Source organism: Anser anser, assembly GCF_964211835.1.
Source record: "Anser anser genome assembly, chromosome: 1".
Lineage (NCBI taxonomy): Eukaryota > Metazoa > Chordata > Aves > Anseriformes > Anatidae > Anser > Anser anser.
Window position 1 is genome coordinate 70,265,552 of NC_139720.1, and position 21,000 is coordinate 70,286,551.

General features: G+C 39.0%; 1 protein-coding gene across 10 annotated transcripts in view; it reads left to right on the forward strand.

The window, feature by feature from the left end:
- The first annotated feature begins 681 nt into the window (after positions 1-681).
- Positions 682-21,000, forward strand: part of LOC310893162 (solute carrier organic anion transporter family member 1C1-like) — a 30,573-nt gene continuing 10,254 nt past the window's right edge. Inside the window, exons 1-11 of one of the 10 annotated variants that reach the window (XM_083821780.1) lie at positions 3,941-3,981; positions 4,251-4,339; positions 8,267-8,414; positions 10,933-11,074; positions 11,804-11,936; positions 12,582-12,703; positions 13,702-13,848; positions 14,897-14,995; positions 15,782-16,027; positions 16,853-17,017; positions 20,524-20,719. In XM_083821780.1, the coding sequence (XP_083677906.1) occupies positions 8,286-8,414; positions 10,933-11,074; positions 11,804-11,936; positions 12,582-12,703; positions 13,702-13,848; positions 14,897-14,995; positions 15,782-16,027; positions 16,853-17,017; positions 20,524-20,719 (1,379 nt within the window). In that variant the 5' untranslated portion in view covers positions 3,941-3,981; positions 4,251-4,339; positions 8,267-8,285. Of the gene's footprint in view, positions 1,443-3,438; positions 4,340-4,684; positions 5,079-5,140; positions 5,160-8,266; positions 8,415-10,932; positions 11,075-11,161; positions 11,937-12,362; positions 12,509-12,581; positions 12,704-13,701; positions 13,849-14,896; positions 14,996-15,781; positions 16,028-16,852; positions 17,018-20,523; positions 20,720-21,000 lie in introns of those variants that run through there. The other 9 variants (XM_083821783.1, XM_083821781.1, XM_083821776.1 and 6 more) reach the window with 9 other exon arrangements.

Consider the following 21,000-nt stretch of genomic DNA (forward strand, 5'->3'; position numbering starts at 1 on the left):
TCTAACAGCCAGTGTGTATCTCTGGTTCTCTAATATGGAATGGATATGTGAGGTTTGTTTTGACAGTGGTTTTCCTATTCATTTATTTGTCTAACAAGGATTGCTTTATCAGCTAATTGTAAACATCTTTACTGCATCTGCTTGTCACTGACTCCAAACTATATAATTCCCTGAGAATCACAGAAAGCAAAAATGTATTTTTCATAAATTTTTAAAGTGAAATTATACTGAAATTTATGTACTCAGAGACATTTCTTTAAAAGAAATTGTTGCTTCCAACCCATCATGCTTTCTAAATTGCTTTTATTCTAGCAGCTGCATTTCCAGACTCAAGGGTGGTGGAATGCCTCGAGCTTACTGCTCATTGGACAAGGATTCAGGAGATCTGGATCTGTTTGATATTTTTTTTCCTGAGCTCCGCACAAACTTCCTTCATGGTCTTCAGCAATCATGAATGATTTCGGTTCCTCTCCTTCAAATATAGTTATTACTTGCTATTACTTTACAGACAAAACGCTTGTTTTTGTCTCCTGCATCTTCACTCCTGCACTGTGCTCTCTGAGGGTTTAGGAGCTCACCACAGTAGGGGGACTCTGGGCCACAAGCAGTTGCTGCCACAACTGTCTCTCCTTTTGCATGAGTCATTCCAGGCATAGGAGGGCAGCTCAGAGTTGCAGCATTCACAGAATAGCATAAATAAAATAATAAAAGATCATTTGGCCAAGTGTCAAGCTAAGTAGCTGAGAACTCATTCTGCTGAAAGTCTGTACATAGCTCCGCTTTCTGATGCAATACTAAGGCTTGGGAATATGCTCTCTGTCAGACCATAGAAATTATACGAGCTCAAATTTTAAGACAAAATGACAACATGGTCTATCAAAATCCTGGTTATACGTTTTCTGAGTTTCTCTCTCTCTCTCTCTCTCTCTCTTTTTTTTTTTTCCCTAAGTCAATATTTTCCTTTTATCAGATAAAACCAAAAGTTTCTTTGCAGTGTTTATATGTGTATTCAGGTTTCAGTATAATGTTTATATTTGCAGGCAAGCCCTTAAATGTCTGTTAGAATATGTTTTAACAAAACATCTTTTACAAAAGAAAAAAGTTCATGTGTCTGAACACTGGTGTTGTGTTGTTGTTGTTGTTTTTTATTTTGGGGGGGGGGGGTTGAGACCTTACAAGGTTAACATTTTTTCATGAAATGTGCTCGAAGAAGCAGCAGCCAATTCTGTGGAGCTTCACCTTAGAGATCTGCTGCTGGATGGTTTAAAGACTGACCCACAAACCTGCTGTGTGATTAGCCTATTGACATGTCTATCAATTAAGATTACTCTTGTCCCAGCTATTCACCGTGGCTAGACTAGGCTTTGTAAATGTAATTCATTGAACCCTGTACTTTAGAAATGAAGGTGGTCTGGCTTCTAATTTCCTGTAATAAACACAAGGTAGGAATGCAAAGAAAATGGAAGCAGACTTTGAGGAACAGCATTTAGTCTGATCCTTTGTCCTATATCTGCTTTCAAGGCTTTGTTTCAATTATAGAATAAGCATATATAAGTAAGCAATTTCTTTTGGGACTATGGGAAAGCAAAATCTTTCTTTGATTAATTGTCTAGTGAGCTTTCAGGGAGTTTTGTGACATTGTGCTTCTGCAGTGCTTTACTGTGGTAGGCAGTGAAAAGAGAAATCAGAGTGGGGATTGCGATAAGAGGTGTCATGTGCTGCATCAGAATTGGTAGTGATTTGTTTCCCATGTCTCAGTTCTCGTTAATAAATCAAAGTAGGTGATCTACTGCATCACCTTCCTATGCAATATCTATTGTGTGAGAGGCCTGTGAGACTGATAAATTCCTACCTGGATGACACTTTCTCCTCTGCCAGATGGACTCACTGAGTTAGTTTTAGGGGGGATCTTATGTTCATTTTCTCCAAGCATCTAGAAAAGAACTGTAGAGGAAATAAATATGACTGTTGCTGAGGACTGCTATAATTAGCTCGTAAGTGAATGGTGATGCTCATTTGAAAGGTGTAAGAAAACTTTCCATAATGGAAAGTATCTCCCTCAGGGTGGTTTTGGTAAAGTTCCAGTTAAGATATCTACACCTATAAAGAAGTCAGAGAAGGGTCTATAAATAAATTCCAGTAAAAGATCAACTGTGTTAGAAAGCTGATGCTGAGGATTTACAGTGATACAAAAATCCAGAAATGATGAGAATATTGCACTAAACCTGACAGGCCTCATTCTTTAAAGCATTACTTCATCTTAAACTGCATACCCCCCCCCCCCATATTTTTTCTTTCTTTTTTCTCTAAGGGTTGAGAACCATGCGCCAGAGCTTATCGGTAAAATCTGTAGTGTAATGGGGTCTCGGATGAATTATGTGAAAGAGATTTATATAATGAATATGGTATTCTGAATATGAACTTCACCTATATTAAAGGACATTGTGGTGAAGGCTACCAGTGGCAGAAAAACTGGAGTTTGTCAGAAGTCATTGGAGGAGACACGGTCAGCAACAAAAATTAAAGATTAGGCAAAACTAGTACAGATACTGTGTAAACTCGGTTTTCCTAATAATTGAAGGAAACAGGCTAGAAACTGCTCTCAGAAAGAGGCTGAAAGAACTCAATTCTCCTAATCACTAATTCCTGTGGGCTATTAGGCACACTGATATCTCTTAGAAAAGGGGAAAAGAGATTTCCAAGTTTCCAAACCAGCCAAGTAAGGATATAAGACATATTAAAGAACAAAATGTGAATTACGTGCAGTGTAATAAAATTCCAGCTGCATTAAGAACCCAAAATGGAGATATAATGAAGGAATGGATAATAATTTGTATTAAATCTAGGAAAACAGAAATCTGCTCCAAGGTGCTGTGTTTGGCACCTTACCATTTTGAGTGTCAGTGGAGTTTTAGCTGCCATGGCAACATACCCAACTGCAGAGGGTAGAAGAGAGCAAGGAGGGGGAAGGAAGAAGAATTTGTAGTTAATACTTTCTCTGTTTGTGTAATGAAATCTCACAAGTTAGCAGAACATGCAGGATTTATAACCTTCCTCAGTTCAAGTGACTTTGCTGAGAACCACATCCCTCACCATTACATGAACTTCCTATTTCATGTTGCCATTTCAACAGCCATAACCATGTGACAGGAGAAACACAGGGCTGGAATGAAGTTTGCAAAATTTTCCTTTAATTTTGGCAAAGAGCTTGACTGATTATCTAGTACAATTCTGTCCTCTCCTTTAATGGATCTCTTCATGCTGGTTTTACTTCATGTTGGCAAGGACTTTGCCCAGGGACTTTGTGGGAGTAGTGGGCATACTGGGAAGAACCAGTGCCTGGATTGGAAAGTTCTGTAAATAACCTTTTCACCCCACATCCTATCTTCTCCCAACCAGCCCCCCCACCCCCCACCCCTTTTTTTTTTCTTTTTTCTTTTTTCTTTTTTCTTTTTTCTGGCCCATTCTGCCCTGAAATCTTTCTTTTCCTGGGAATGAGCAATTAAGAAGATCAGGATTATTTTTTCTCTCTCAACAAATCTTTGTCACGTGCTCCATCAAACTTGTAGCAGGTTCCAAAGAAAAATACCCCAGGGAGGGCTTAAGTGCTCTCCAGGATTTCAAGCACCCGGCATTGTTGCTTGCCGTATGCCTGATTTGCTGGAGTTAGTAGGAGGGGAGGAGGGAAGAAAAAATTGAGGCGGTGGGAAAGGAGTATGGGGGGAGATGAATACCAAGTTCTCAGGCAAAACAGGAGACAGCAGCCCCCCCACCCCTATGTTTATTCCTTTCTCTACCTCCAGTATAATATGTACTGTCCTTAGTCTGGGTAGTTTATAAAAGGTGGTCTTTCCCTCCAGCTTTTCCTATTTCTAATTTGGGACCTGAGCATGTGCATGAATGTATGGGTAGGTAAAAGTGGTAGAGGGAGCTTACCTAGAAAAAAGGGTAGGCACCATCTGTGGAGATTTCTGCTGCCAGGTAAGATTTGTTTTTTCTTCTCTTTGTTGAGTTGCCTTTTTGAGAGGATGTCTCTGTACCCGTCTCCTGTGGCCACCTAGTCTAACAAGTGCAGCTCCTATGCCTGTGGGCTGCCACATAACAAAGACATGCCTGAGGAGGCTTATTGCAAAGCATACTCGTTTCCAGTGGGGGGAAGGGCTTTTTTCATTTCCTGGAGTTTGAATGAGTGGAAAGGCACTCCGGGAGCTGCCTGGTGGTGCCTCAGCCCACTGCATGCATGCTTGAAGGTCTCTTCCTTGGATCTGACCACCCAGCACAGCCCTACATGCCAGCCCTCAGAAGGGTACAAGCCGCTGCTGCCCGAGCTGTCTCACAGGTAAGCTAGTGGGCCTGCTCTTGATGGGATGGGAAGTGATCTCATGGGAGGGGGCTCCTGCACCCTGGCTGGCAGGAGCCAGAAGTGCGAGGAGGGATCAGTGCCCCAGCTGTGAGCCCTGGTGATGAGCAGGGAGATGCTGTGACCACGTAGTGGTCCTTCAGACAGTGTCACCAGCTGGGTTGTACACAGTTGTAGAGACTGTAACAAAGTTTGTAAGGCTCCCTTCACTTCAGGGCACCTGCTCCAGTGCCCTTCTTTCCCATTAGAATGACTGGTGATACAATTCTGCCCATTTTATTTATTTCAGTACTCCCCCCCCCCCCCCCCCCCCCAAAAAAAAAGGCAATTTTAAGGTGGAACTCACTTGGTTTTATTTGATTCTTCATAAGTGTGGTAAAACACCATGTTCTTTCCACCTTTATCCTCACAGAGAAAAAAACATTTCTGGTTTTGATAGTGTCTACTTTAGTTGTGTCCAAGAGAACCTCTGCTAATTTGGGGGCTGATAGTACAGAATGCGTTAGAAGAATTAGGCACTGTTTTCACTTATGTACCTACTCTTCCTTGACTATTATGGAGAAGAGCAGCCTTAAATAAGGGAAGCATTTCCTAAGACAGGAAACAGCCCTACAATGTTTTCTTAGTCTCTGGTAAAAGTTACAAAATGGATCTAGAAGAATTAATCCATGGAAGATCCGTTTACTAAATATCTTCAAAGATCCTTGAAGACTTCAGAGTAAGCTTCAGAAGATGCTTAGGAAATTAGGAAATACTTCTTAGAGGGTATCTGGTTGAAGGAAGAGAAAATACATTGTCTGTATGTACACGTGTAACTGTTTATGCTTTGGTAAACTTGTTTTGTTCTTACCATGTAGTTACTTGCTTATGAAAGAGCTGAATACTATTGCTGTCAGAAAACCTACATTTTGGAAGATTCTGTGCAGGTTTAGTAATAAGGACTCATAAAACCAATGAATATATTTTTATCGCTGCAAATATTACATGGTAAACATACTTACTAAAAATAACTAGCAAATCTAAATATTGTGCCAAGGTAATTGTTGCTCGGGTCATATTTTTAAACTACTAGTGAGTAGACTGAATGCACTTAATCCATATAATAATATCCTTTCAATTAGGAGTTTGTCTTCCAATAGATATAGCTTTAAGAAATGTTTGTGTATGTGGATGTACATCCATACATAAACACTTCTGCAATCATTAATAGATCAGGTAAAGAATGTATGATTATATTCATCTCAACTGAGTGTGCACAGACATACATAGATATACACAGGGAGAACTACATGAAGTTTGCTAGATACAGGAAGCTTTAATTTAGCAGTGTAAACTTGAGGGGGTTGAATTTGGCCCAGAATGTTTCAGTGATGATGAGGTGACTGCATTTCTCTTGTATTATCAACTAAATGGACCTTTCTTAAACAAGGAGAGTGGTGCAGGCTGAACTCCAGCTCTTTGTCATTATCAGCTTAATTGATCCAGAAACCTGACCACAAGGAAATGTTGTGCCACTGTTTGGGATTATTCTTTCCAAGCATTCCTGACACATCTGGGATAGAAGAGCTGACATGGATTATCTGTCTTCAGGTTTCATGGCACACTGCAAAAATATGGTGTCCAAGAAGACAGGGCAAAAAGCTAAGGTTGTTGCTATAATATCAATGGAACCAAAAAAAAGCGTTTGAGCAGCACTAGACAAGTTTGTGGTTAGCGAAACACTCATATTTATACTTGTTGCATGAAAGAAGAAATATTAGAGCTAACATTGCAGTGGTCTGTGGTACCCCTGGCCCCTTTACTCTGCTCTCCATTTTGTGTTAAGAGCTTCCCTCAGAGATATTATCAGAGCATCTGAAATGATGCTCTGAGATATAAGGTCGGAGGTCGCTCCGGGTCAGAAAACTACTGTCCTCTGTAAAGTTGTGCCATAGTTACAAGCAAAACCTGCAAAACTTGTGCGGCTATCAGTCCTTCCTAGGACATTTCTATTTGACACCCAGAGTGCCAGAATAAATAGTAATAATTCTTATAATTTGTTTATACTCTTGAGCATAAGTCTTGTTTGAGCACCACTGTTGATTCTCTGTCCTTTCATGAATTGTACCAGCTCAGTGTGGCCTGATGCAGTCAAGCATCACACATTAACTTGTATGACGTGGTCAAACTCTGGTGTGTCATATTCCATCTCCACACCTCCATGGCATTTCTCTTTTTGTCCATCCCTGTATATGGGGTGCAGTGGAGGAGACTGTGCAGGTTAATGCTATTTTGCTGGACCTTCCCAAATTGGTTAAAATTGGTTATTGCTTTGCTCAGTGATAAAGACAATTAACTCCAACCACATTTCAGATGTTTTCCTTTCTCAGTCTTTTTTTTTTTTTCATTCCTAGATTGCTGTAATAGTAATATACAGAGCATTTCAAACTGTAATCTAGAAGCTATTATTTCATGTGCTTACCTGGCAGCATACCTTATGTGTGTGTCTTGCCCATACTCACAAGTTTGAATGAATTTATCCTCATGTGAGTTTTGTGAGGTATATCCTGTCATTTTCCATTGTACAAGTCTGTGAGAAGGGCATGCAAAGTGACTTTTCCCAAGTTCACAAACATCACCAGCAGAGTAGGAACAATTTATTTTCTGCAGCAAGCACAAACCATCCTTCTTTTGTTATTGTTGTTTTAAAAAATATTTGTATACTCATTAGTGCTGACAAGGAAATGCATTACTGTCCCTGATGTGGCAGTGTCAAATGCAGTTATTTCTCTTACATGCAGTCACTACCTTCTGTTTCATCTGATGTCATAGAGAATTCTCACTGGAAATTTTGGTACCTGATTTATCTCAGACAGTCTTTTTGTCTTGCCTATATACTAACAAAGTCTAGATACACTTTTGTTATTTCACATTTCTGAAAGTACAAGTACCTGTTGTACACACATTGGAATTCATGAATACAAATGTATATAACGTATATATATATATATTCTTAAAACCATATCTGTATCTTATTTGTGTAAGATCTGTGCTTTAGATAAACATAAAAGAATAGGAACTTCTATTCCTATTTTCAGCCAGCAGTTCTATAAAACACAGTGCTGCTCAAAAGTGAGCACAGAAGCTGATTTCATAAATATTTTCAGATCTGATTTAGAGAGATTGAAATTAAAACCAAAGTAATGTACTATGTAAGTAGAGATTTAAGAATTACTGACATCTTTGGTTCTCAAAGTGCAGTATTTAGATTTTCTTTACTTCTTTGTATTTACCTGCAAAGAAGCAAATTCACACTTTTCCTGTAACAATTGACAAAACCACTGAGCCCTAAGGCCCTATCTGAAATGGTAAAAAGAACTAAACCTCTTTATTCTTGTGTAACTCATTAGCTATGATCAGATGATTAGAGCTAATGTTTCAATCTTCAAGCAAGTTTCAATGTTTCAAGCAATTCAAGTCCCTCATTAACAGGGCTAGATTTCCTTTGATCTAATTACTTAATGTCCCACATGTATAGGAAGTTTAGAGATCAATTCTGAGAAATCTCTGCAATAATAATCACATCTAGAAATGTGAATTTACATACAGATTCCAGAAATGTTATTTAAAATGCCGTATTTAGTCTGCTGGTGATGCTTGGCCAAATGCTCAATGAAATCACATTGATGATAGCTCTAAAATGAAGATGAAAACGGTTTACTGAGTATGATTTAATCTTCATTATTATAGGCAAGTGGATTGCAAATTTCCATAATTAAACATTCAGTGCACTGGTCAGATTCTCTTGTGAAGTTTGATAATTGCTGTTGTTGGGAAAACAGTACAGCAGGGTGTTGCTGTCACATGACAAGCTTATGAGGCTGAGCTAATAGGATGTCCTTTTAAAATGTTTTTCATGTTTTCTAGTTTAGAGGCAGGGTATATCATGGAGATTTCATCAAAAGAAAATACTCAGTATTTCTCAAGCAACACAATCCTGCCCGTTGACCGATCTTCATTCAAATCCGAATCTTCCGCTTCCAAGGAGAAACAATCATGTTGTGGAGGTATAAAGGTAGAGTAAGAGTTTTCAAATATTTTAATAGGGACTTAGAAAACCTCATTTTTATTTTATTTTATTTTATTTTTGAAATAACCCTTTTTAAGTTGTGATTATGTGTTGGTGAGTCAGTACAAAGCTATTGAAGTTACTTCAAAGCCACAAAAAAAAATCTACTTCTTATCTGTATTTGCCTAAGTTTTGGCAATATTTAAATATAAAATGTTGGTTGAGGCTTGGGTGTTACAACATCTTTAATGCTCATCCTGAAAGGTCAGTTGTATTGTCTTTATTGTACCATCCTATTTTCCTGAAGTTAAGAACAGAGTATCAGAAGCCAGATACCACAGACAGCTGTTAGCACAGATTGCTTTTTTAAGATTGTAGCCATGGTAGTCTTCTGGGCTCTGGAAAATAATATTTGTATTACGGTCTCAGCGTTCTGAGTGCTATGTTACTATAATTTTCCTGATTTGAGTGAGTTCTGCATGAGAGGACTTTGAAACTAAACTGTAGCAGTTTCACTGCTACATTAAACTGTAAAAAAATTCATTTGCAGATTCTGCTCCAGCTCCCAATAAAGTCACTGAGTTCAACAATAGTTGAGCTGAAGTCTATATATTATGCAAAGCAGTTAAGATATTGTCAGCTTAATAGAGTCTAACGACTGATATATATGTGTGTATATATATATATATATATTAATTATTGAGTATCCTCCTTGATTTTGCCTGCTCCTGTAAAGGCCCAGAATTGGGATCCTGCTTTGAAATAGAGGATGAGTTGTATCAATCAAATTTGTAGCACAATAGTAATTTTATCATTGTTCCTCCATTTGCTGCAATGATAATCCGATTCCCTCATTGAATAAAACTTCAGTCACAGATTAGGCAGTCAGGAATCAGTCTATTAGATCCAAAAATAGAAAACAAATAATATTTCAGCTCAGATTTTTTTCTGTGCAGGAAATTTTTGACTTCTGAGAACCAAACTAATATGATTAACCTTTAGAATACAAGAACAATATGCAGAGTCAACAGGTGGTTTTTTGTTGCTGTTGTTTTTGTTTGTTTTTGTGTTTTACCAATCAACAGCCTTCACATGTGTTAAAATTGCCCTTATAAACCAAAAAGATGTGGTGAAATATTTTACTTTCTGTTGTTCAAAGATGACTGAAGAAAGTGAAATCCTATGCAGCTTTCTGTCCCAGCTCTAAATTAGGAGCAACCACCACTGCATGGGGTCTCCATCTCCCTCCTGGGACAGCTCCAAGCCCAGTGGAAAAAACATGTGCCAGAGGGACATGGAGAAGTTTGAAGTTCTACTTTAACCTGTATGATTTTCATGTGGAAAACTGTACTTATTTTCACATTACTATTTAAAATCCAACAGCATAAACACACAGAAAATGTAAAATATTATGGCAATCTTTTTATTAGAGAGCTTTTTGAGAACTATCACCATGGAAAATAAGAATGAGATTCTATTTACCCACAAGTGCTCCTGAAAGGGAAATAACCATCTCTTTATAAAGAAAAGCATGTTGAATGATAAAAAAGATATTTTTGAACCTTGACACAAGAATTGGCATTCAGCATCGATGCCAGTATCACTACCAATGTGCCCTGTCAATTGTGATGTTGTTAGGCGTGTTGCACTGGAGGAGGGGAAGTTGTTCCAGGACTCCAGCTTGCCGGAAGACTGATCGCTCAGAGAGCAGGCCTAAAGAGTAGGGCAAGGGTCTAGGCCTCTCCATATACCAAACATTACTTTGTGTTTTAATTTTGAGTTTAGGGCTTTTAACACTTTTGGCAAAGAGCAGACATATATATTCAGTCAACCCAGCCTGCATCTGAAGGCAGAAGGCAATGTGGTTTCCGAGATCAATTGCATGGTGTGTGAGTATCCCTAGAGCTAGTAAACTTAGTAAAGCTGTGTTTACGTTAGGCAATAGCACTGTTGGAGAGGAACAGATGGAGCTGAGAACCCTGCATTCACCCTACATGCACTTCAGGGTGGGGAGTTACATCAGGCTAAATTTAGTTCTGTCACAGAGACTATGAGCCATTAGTTATTTAAATGAATGTAGTGCCCTTTTGGAGTACATCTTCCAGTTAATTTTGCTTGCAATGAATTCAATCTGCTTGTTTTTAGTAGGAACCAAATGCCTATGACTGTTTAAAAATATCCCCAAACCAACTCCTATCTCTGCCAAGCCCCACTTAATAAATACCTTTATCGTTATTGCTATGAGAGATCGGGAGGGCACTATATTTATCAGTCCTTCATCAGTAACCTTGGCATCTACCTGAAATTAGCAGTGGTGGATATCAAGATTTGTATATATTGTTATGACTAATAGGAACTAGATAAATAGGCAATCAAGCATATTTCATAGAGTGGGAGAAATATTGACATGTTTATCAGCAAAAAGAAGTGGGAAAGAAGTGGGAATGTAGAATTGTTTAGAAATAATTAATAAAGTAAATATTCTGTACTGCCTGATATTAATCACTGTCACTTTCTTTCACAGATATTTCTTGGTGCATTATCTTTTGTTTATTTTGCTAAAGCACTGTCAGGAAGTTATCTAAAAAGTACTATCACACAAATAGAAAGAAGATTTGATATCCCTTCCTCTTTGGTTGGCGTTATTGATGGCAGTTTTGAAATTGGTATGTGTTGTACAAATTCATTTTTGTTTTCAGGAAAAAGAAAGAAAAAAAACAGTGACAAAATTTGTCATGAAAAATAATTGTATGAATCTCCTAGGACTACTAAAAGTGAGCAAGGTTCACCTAGGAATTATATGACTGTCATTATGATTACATTGGATAGGATAAGGTTGCTAACATAAGCAATCCAACATAGTCCTAAATATTTTGTGATTTGATAAGTTTAGCTGCTGGTTAATTAATATTAATATAAATTTTAACTCTTGAATGAGAATTAAATTGCTTTCAAAGATTCTAGCTTTCTCCTTTTGTAGAAGTACAAAACTCTAACTGTAATCTATGTTCATTGTACAGTCTTGTACTAAGGTTTCCAGTGTGACATCATCTCTTGCTGTTTCAGATTACTGGATTTATCTCTTGGCTGTTCAATGGACTGTGATATTCATGGGAATGAAATCTTAGCTTGTGTATAAAGGTTTGCTGCACTCTATCATCTGACATAATCTCTCTTGTCTTTTCCAGTTGCTTTTCCAAAAGTTTATGGTTTTCTTATCATGGAAGGTATTGGGCTCCTTTAAGGATGCCTGGAAAGAGGCTGAAGCACCAAACCCATGCAATCAGCCCTCTCCCTCTGAAATGGCTGTATACACTCCACACTAGGAATACTTTTGCTGGGGGATGTCTTATCAAAAAGCTGTAAAACTTAGTTTTCCTTTTGTACTTTCAAAGGGAACCTCCTAACCATAATTCTTGTAAGCTACTTTGGAGCGAAGCTTCACAGGCCAAGAATAATTGGAGCAGGCTGCTTAATTATGTCAGCAGGAACATTCCTAATTGCAATGCCCCAGTTCTTCATGGGACGGTAAGTGCAAAGTGATCAGTATTTTCCAGCTGGGCTATGCACACTGCATGTTAGCTCACTGAGATGTTTAGGCATTAATCGTGATAAGGCCCATAGAAATAGGCATATGCAGATGTGGTTACTCAATTTAATATGCATTACAAAGACAAATTTTATTATAACAGATCTAATAATTTAACGTATGTTCTTCTCAGTTTTATTCAATGTATCATTTTATTAGTCTATGATCTCAATTGATTGGCCATGTTTTGACATAGCTTAAGAATTGTTGAAGCTTTGGTGAAGTGACGACTAAAATCAGGAAGACAATCGGAGTGTTAAACACAAGCCACAGGATGCCCTCACTGTCTGATTATTTCTTAGTACAGATTCACATAACATAACAGAGCAAATTACCTGTTAAACTGAAATGCATCACTTTGACAGAGAGAGAACCAAATGGACAATTTTCACGTACTACCACAGTATGAACCAAGCGCCATTTATTCCTTGTAAACCACACGGAACACTGGCAACACTGGATGCAGATGAAATCTACATTTAAGTGCTGTATTCAAGTGCTCTCTTCCATGGTAGCAACAGATTTGTTTGTTTCTTTTTTCTTATAAGTTGGGAGAGTAAAAAATAACTTCTGTTTATAAACAGATATCGGTATGAAAGATTTCCTTCTACCATGAATTCAACTGTTAGCATCTCTCCATGCTTGCAGGATAAAAGCCAAACTCCTCTCTCAGCCCTGGAAAAATCTCAAGCCAAAATAAATGCAGGTGAGAGCAATCTCTTTTGCGTATTGTGATAAGCAAAATAAAACATATTAAAAGACTCTCAAACTCTAAAGCAATAGTTTATTAGAATGCAAGAAATAATAAATGGGAAACAGAAGGATCTTTCCCAGAGAAAATCCAGATCTACCTGATGAGACAAACTTATTGAAAATAAATTAATAACTGCCACTGTATATTGCTAAGATGTCTTTTCAGGCTGACACCTTTCCTTCAGCCTTGCTGCTTCCTCCAAAAACTTTCTGCAGCTTCGTGGCTTGTAGAAACACCAGATGATCTCCCATGGTGGCGTACAAAATTTCTGGTCTTCCCTCTGTCATGAGATGTGCCTTTGGGTCCTCATCCCACTGGAAATAGCCACTTGCGTCTCCCAGACTGCAGACCCAGCTTCTCATTTCCTTCCCTGCCTGCCCACCCCTCTGGGTTTATTGAGCTAGCTCCTCATGGGTGCCCACCTGAGCTGAATGGCAGCAACTTATTGGAGCTGAGACATAGCCTTCCTCCCACATGTCTGGGCATGACATCCATACAGGCTGAATTTATAGACTAAGATACGGATGAGAAAATCGGACCCTCTCTGGACCAAAAAGTGTGTGTATGTGTTTTGATCGTTGGATCTGGAATAGATGTGACTTGTAGCACTTGCTATCATCAATGTTTCCCAACTTTTTCCATTAGAAAATCCCAGTTTTGGTTAGAAGCAAGAGCAAAAGTTTTCTAAAATGGGATGTACTAAGGATGTAGTTTTTAAAACTGGATGACTTATAATATCTTTTACAATCTGCTTGAAGCAGTTCATACTAAGTGTGTGTCCACCTCAATCTGATTGGCTTAAAACTGCCACCACAACCTCCAGTTCCAAAACATTTTTCTTAGTAATCACTGCTTTTCCTACTCTAGAAGTACCTAAGAAGTCCTGTGCATTCAGTGTCAAAATGTTGTGGAAAAACACATAATTGTTGTCTCTCTTGTGATGTATCCAGGATGTGAAAAAGAAGCAGGCTCTTCTATGTGGATCTATGTTTTACTGGGAAATCTTCTACGTGGAATAGGTGAAACTCCTATCCAGCCTTTGGGAATTACATACATTGATGATTATGCCTTTGAAGAGGATGCTGCCTTATACATTGGTAGAGTAAATAAATCACTGTTTTGTTTTGTTTTGTTTTTTTTCTTAATGGATTTTTCCCTAGAGGAAACAGTCATTTTGGCTAATGGAGTGAGTGTTGTTGAATTAACTTGCCCTGATTGTTTTGCTTGCATTATTTCCAATATTAAAGTTTATTTAACAATCATGTACACTCAAGGGACCAAGTTCCCTTTTAATCATACCAGCACAGTTCCATTATCTTAATTTGAGGAAAGAATTTGACCTTAGGTTCCTGCTGTTACCCTAATCTTCCTAATTCTTCTGGATGTGGACTGCTGTGCCTCTGTGCACATTCAGTTCTCTGGAAAGTGATAAAAAAAAACATGTACTCTTTTAAGCATTTTAAATAGAATTTCATCAGGCACTCAAAACTTTCCCTCCAGAATGAGGTAGGATTACAATCAAGAGTGACTGAGGCTTGAAGAAGTTGGTATCAGTGTTTCTTTGTTGTGTTCATTGTGTGATGAGCTCTGCACTTTCACCTGAAATATCACCAGAAAGTCCTTCTCCATCAGCACCTTGTTTCAGAAAGTTTACAGCCTGGGAAAAACTCAGAATTTCTGTGCAAAAGATTCGTTCCTACCAGATTTCCAAATCAAATTTGAAAATTTAGAATACGTGGAAATTTAGGCTGGGGGTGTATTGAAATATGTTAATATTGGGTACCAAACCAAAGTGATTTTTCAGCCTGTTCTGGGTCCACCACAACTTAATCTAGCCAGCTAAAGTGTTTGTAGTGCTTATAGATTGGTATTATTATTGAGTTTAGGCCGTTAAGTTCCCTGGTTTTTCCCTTGGTCTGACCTTCATTCTTTAATCGGATGATAACAAAACAAAAAAAAAAAGTTTTTTTTTTAATTGTAAAGGTTCTAACTTGAGTAACTAACATGCCTGAAAGCAAACTTTGGCTCAGTATTTTAAGACTGTCCCACTTGTTACCTGCCACATTGTACTTTATTTTTATATGCAGCAAGAACAAATGTTCGTTTTCAGTCAGAAAAATAACAGTCCCCTGTTTTCTATTACAGGCTGTGTACAGACGCTTGCAATCATAGGTCCAATATTTGGCTTTCTTCTTGGATCCCTGTGTGCCAAACTTTATGTTGACATTGGCTTTGTAGATCTTGGTAAGTCAGAAAACTCAGATTTAAACAATTCAGTCAGGCTCCAATATACCTACTTCAGGCATGTATTTTAGGCAAAGAAATATCTGTCTAGTTTCTAGGGATAAGGGAAAAGTGGGTACTTTATAAGGTAAAATGGATGAGAGCAATGCAGCGCCTCACACAGAAAAGTCTAGCAACAAAGACAGGTGTGGAAAAAGTACCAGGTCTGGCTCTCCTTCAGCCCAGAAGATCCACAGCTGGTGACTCCCAGGAGATGCCCTGGTGAGGAGGCTCTGGAGAGACAGCAGGCACCAGGAGAAGGCAGGACTGTGGCTCAGGATCCTGCCAAGAGCTGTCTGCATTCATTTTGTAATAGACCACCATTGCTGAGAAAACAGGTCTCTCACAATGAGTACCAGAGCTCATGACTGCCTTCCTCCTCACACAACTCCTTCCTTCTGGTGACTCTTACACAGAACAGCCCAGCTGGGAGCAGGAGTGTGGTCACCCAGACCACTCCATGGCCTGGTCGTTACAGCCTCTCTGGGGATGTGTGAGCAGCATAGTCTGGGACCCCATGGCGTCAGGGACAGGCCACCAATGTGTCACAGGAATCAGCAAGTCCTTATCACCTCTCTGCAATCAGTCACTCTTGTAACACCCATAGACACATCGCACAGCTAAATCTAGAGGCAGGCAGACTCCTCTGGAGAAACTCCCTGCCAAATCACCTTCCTGGTTATCAGCAAACATTCCCTAAAAGCATTTATTTTTCTCCTTTTTTTTTTTTTTTTTGACTTTCTCCAGACAGTGTAACAATAACTCACAAGGATGTGCAGTGGGTGGGAGCCTGGTGGCTGGGTTACTTAATAGCAGGTGCGATCAGTGTTGTGGCTTGCATCCCCTTCTGGTTCCTGCCCAAACACCTCCCAAAACCAGAGGGCAGAAAGGACTCCAGTACCTCTTCTGAGCAGTCAAAGTTCATCACTGAGGATAACAAGGAGCAACACAAATCTTATCAGCAACAAGTGAAGATTGGTGAGATGGCAAAAGGCAAGTCACTAGAGCTCGTGTCCTCACTGTTGGGTCTTTCTCTCACTAATTTTTATACTGTTTAGTGGCCTCAAGATTATTTTTTCCCTTGGGTGTCATTCTCCATCTAATTAGTATGCACAAAAAGGGTCTCTTAATTGTTCTCTAGACCTGCTCTTGCACAAAAAATTTCTTCACCTGGAAGTTTTTAAATTATGCTATTGATGCATCAAATCTCATGAAACTCAGCAAAAATTATTCATGGATCTTAGCTGTTGCAGATGTGGGGCATCATAAAGTATCAATCTCAGTTTCTGCTAAACCTCCTTTTTCTTTATGGTTATCCATTTATGGAATACATACAATAGTGGATCAGAATAAGGATGGGCACAAACCAGATACTGTTTTAGGATAACATTGTTATTTTAAAAAAAGCTTTTTTACACAACTGAATTTCCTTGGCCCAACTTTGCCAAAAGTATTTTCCTCAATACTTGAATTCACAACTCAATATATCTGTGCTTACAGTCAGCTGTGCATACTACCCTCCACTCCCAAATTAAGCTAAAGGATGCTGTGGCTGTTGAGGGGACAATGAAACAACTCTGCCTGTTTTCTGAGCAAAAGAAAGTACCTATAACAAGATGGATGTTCTAGAAAATTGATTCTTAGTATTTTGCTCCACCATTCCCCTCAACTAGGAATGCATCTCTTATAAGCATCACAGGACTTCATTTATTCCCCCTGAAATATCCTGCAGTCCGCTTCTGGAAGGTTACAATATATTATTCACAGCAGTTATTCTCTCTCTGGCCTGGTTGTCATTTCTGCTGTTTTGTCTTGCAGACTTCTTGCCGTCACTGAAGAACCTCTTTGGGAATCCAGTTTACGTTCTGTATTTGTGTGCAAGTATCCTTCACTTCAATTCTTTAATTGGCATGGTGACATATAAGCCCAAATATATTGAGCAACAGTATGGGCAAACATCTTCAAAAACTAATTTTGTTATAGGTAATGCTATATCTGCTTCTTGATACCCTAAAAATGGACGTTTTAGGAGTGGTGTATACATACACACAGGGAAAAGTGCTTTTGAGGCTATGTTTATTCTTCTCCTTCTTTATCTGGCTTTTAAGTAGTAGCTCATAGAAGGCAAGTTATTTCATTTCTGCTTTAGCACTAGTTAGCTCTGAGTTTATCTATGCAAGTGTTACTGTAAAAGATTGCACAATTTGATACTTTATTTCCCATTCTACTGGAAATTTGAAATGTCTGTATATCACAAGAGAATAATTGAAAATTAATTTTAAAATACTTGACATAAATTTGTCATCAGACAGATCTGTTCCCTTGCTGGCTCCCCATTTATTTCAACGAAATGAAGATCAACTCAGTGCGTGCTAAAGGACTGACCATAAGGTAGCTGTGATATTGACAGTGATTTCTTACTTTCTGAAGAGGCTGGTGTTAAATAAAAGGAAGTTAAAGTCATATTAGTGATCACATAATACATGCGTTAAAAGATTAACATTATCTCAGTGCAATGCTGGTAAAAGAAAAACAGGTATTTCTGTGTTAACTTTATCTAAGAGCTTTTTTCTATTGTAAGTTGGTCTCCCCAAACCCCCACATGGCACAAGAGTGAGAGATGCTGCTTCTGCCAGCATTATTGAGCTTCTGCTCTGCCAGACCCATAGGAGGAAGGTACCTCTCTCAATAAATTGCAGAATCAGCTTTGGGCATCGAGGTGGCCATTTGTTGAGGATGCCTTCAGGATGGTGAACTTCACAACCCAGTTGTTGAACCTACAGGCTTGGATTCAGTTTCTGAGGTCCAGTGATTCAATAGCATTAGACAGCAAAGAGGTTTACATCTATCCAAAACAGGGGGAACTGCTGTGTTTCAGAGCAGCATTAGTTGCGAGGCAACGGAGGTATATATGTGCAGCAAAGCTGTAGTGATCCATTGTGCTATGTTAATTCTTTAAAGATAGAGGCTGGAATTTCCTGGCACAGCACCCCTAAAAGCAAGGAGAAATCTTCAAGCATAGGCAATGCCCAGAAAAAGTCCTGAAAACAATCCCTACATTCAGTACAGTACTTCTCATTGTATTTACAGATTTTCTGGAGCTAAGCTTTCAGGTATGTGCAAACTGAGTGAGGATTAAGATCTATCTGATTTCACAAGCATAGGGACTATATCCAACAGGGAATGTGTGATGGCTTGGCTAGGGAAGGGTCCTGGCTGAGTGGCCATCCCTGCAACAAGGGTTTTTCCCTTCCTCCCTTTCCTTTCTTTTTCAATCTGCTCTTGCTAAGAAAGCTGAGAGCTTGCTATTACTACCAGTGCCTATTTCCCCTCCCCATCTTTTTTTTTTCTTTTTGTTTTTGCAATTTTTATCACCACCTATTTGATGAATATCAGAATTGTCAGAGCAATTTGAAGCACTGTAACAAAAACTTGCTGGAGGCTCGAAGAGGGCATTTTTTAATAGCCACAAATGAAGGAACATACCAGAAAGTAAAAGGGTACCTGCTGTGTTTGTATGGCTTTCTTTAAATATATACACAGTGTTGCTTTCCATGATGCCAGTGACAAGCAGTAGGGTGATCTGTAAGGCTATGAAACGTATGTATGAATAAAAGGGGTGCATATGAATGGGCAAGCAGGGTGTGTGTACTCTCTGGTGTACACAGCTCCCACATTCAGTCACAGTCTCCTCTTACAAGCAAAAGAGGACAGAAAAAGCTGCAGCATCAAAGTGTTTGGATGGGGCACCCACATGCAGTTATGTAGTGACTCTTCATTTACATATGCTGCACTTTGAATGCTGCTTCTGAAATCCCCTGAAGTACAATTTCCACGTGTGTGCAGATGAAAAATGGTGCTCTTGAAATATTGCTCATTGAAAAATGCTGGTGTCTTGAATCTTAGCAGTAACAGAACAAGGCTCTCATGCTTGCCAAGGTACTGACTTATGGTTTTTCTAGATGGAAAAAGGCTTTTCCTAACATCAAGCATACATCATTTCTTCTAAGCGCTGTTTTTTACATGTGTGCAGATGGATCAAACAGTGGCTTGAGACAGAAATTCAGGGGATCCCTGTGCACTTCCTAGCAGGGAGACTAAACTCCTATGTCAGGATCTTGTATATTACATCAAGTCATTTTAAATCATGTTTCGAAACCTCCAGCCCCTGGGGAAAATAATAATAATAAAAAAAAAATCATAAACTTAATTTGCTCTTTGAATGCATGTATGCTTTTGTACTTGCTTTTGTTTTGTATGCTTACTCAACTCAGCACCAGTAAGTGTCAGCATGAATTAAAAGCTGCAAAAGGCATACATAGCCATGTGCAAGTGGAATTTAATGTGCTAGATCTGGCTGGTAAAGGTGAGAAAACCAGTTTCAGTAACTATGAAATCCAGGAAAGGTCACCTTACTTGACTGTGCGGTATCTTTTACAGTGGTGTCTATTTACATCTTTTTTGCATGTACTTGAACAGATTTTATTTTTTTTTTTGGTCTTATCCATGTCTATCAATATGGACACTGCTTTGAGCAGAACTGTTCCAGTAAGGATTAATGGTCACCCTATTTTATGTGTTCACTGCCTTTTCACTTATTTCCTTGAAGCCTGTTACAAGAAGACTGCCCAGAGGGTGTATATATATTTTTGCTGTGGCAACACTCACCCAAGGGAACATTTCAACATACAAAACTGGAGAAATACCCTAAATGTCCTGTGTATGGAGAAGATGGCATATTGCTGGCTCTCTCCCTCTTGGGAGATCTCCCTAGGAGATCATTCGTTTCATGGCTCAGTAAAAACAGAAAAAGTAGGTCTTTCTCCAGACTTTCTAACATTAGGTAGAACTGAATTTCCACTAGGAATGAGCAGTTTGGGCTCCTCCTCCCAGTGGATGAGGGAAGAGAAGCTGACCTTCTCAGGGTGGGACAGCCCCAGAGCATGGCCCTTGCTGCTCCTGTTATTGCTCCATGGTGAAGGACTCGGATGGGGCCCCAGGGAGGATCTATGCCTCAAGGAACTGTGGCTGTCTTGGCTGCCCTCAGCAGCACGATGCCCCCAGACAACACCTCTGAGCCCAGAGCACTTCTCACGAGAAATGACAATAAGAATATTTGAATTAACACTACATGATACCTCCACTGACAAACTAGCAATGAAGAAAATCACCTAGCTTAAGAAAGTAGAAGATCATTGCCTAGACCTTATATAAGATAGGACCAATAATAATCTGTCTCTCAGAGAACTGGAAAAGCAGCATTTCCCTAGGAACAAGTTAAAAGCAGTCCCAGCATGTTCGCAGGAACAATCCAAATCTGGACGCACACAAAATAAATAAATAAATAAATAAATAAATAAATTGCCCAGCTTGAAGATGTGTAATATTTTGCTTCTTCATGTTATCACTGCTGCTGTTTTTGTGGCTGAGGAAGATAGTCTATTGAGATGGGATATTCACTAATACAGATTATTTCTGTTTGATTTCAGGTCTTATCAACATTCCTGCTGTGGCTTTTGGCATATTCTCTGGGGGACTGATCATGAAGAAATTCAGAATCAGTGTTTTAGGGGCTGCAAAACTCTCTCTGGGATCATCTTTCTTTGGTTACCTGCTGCTCCTCTCTTTATTTGCGATGGGCTGTGAGAACTCAGATGTGGCCGGACTGACCGTGTCCTACCGTGGGTATGCTGGGAAGAGCAAACTTCAGCATAAAGTGCTTCTGAGAAGCAAACTCCTTGGTCGTTGTATTCCACAAAGTATATATTGTTGAAAAAAGAATGACTGACCTAAATATGCTTCCCAGAACTGTGATTCAAAACGGTGGAAACCATTCCATCTATTCCACTGGGCATTGTGTCAGAATTCATTTGTGATTGCTGCCTTCAACTCAGAGGGTTTTATGCCACAAATGCAGATTATTTTTCTGATTACTTTTTAATTATTATTGCCATGGGACCCATCCT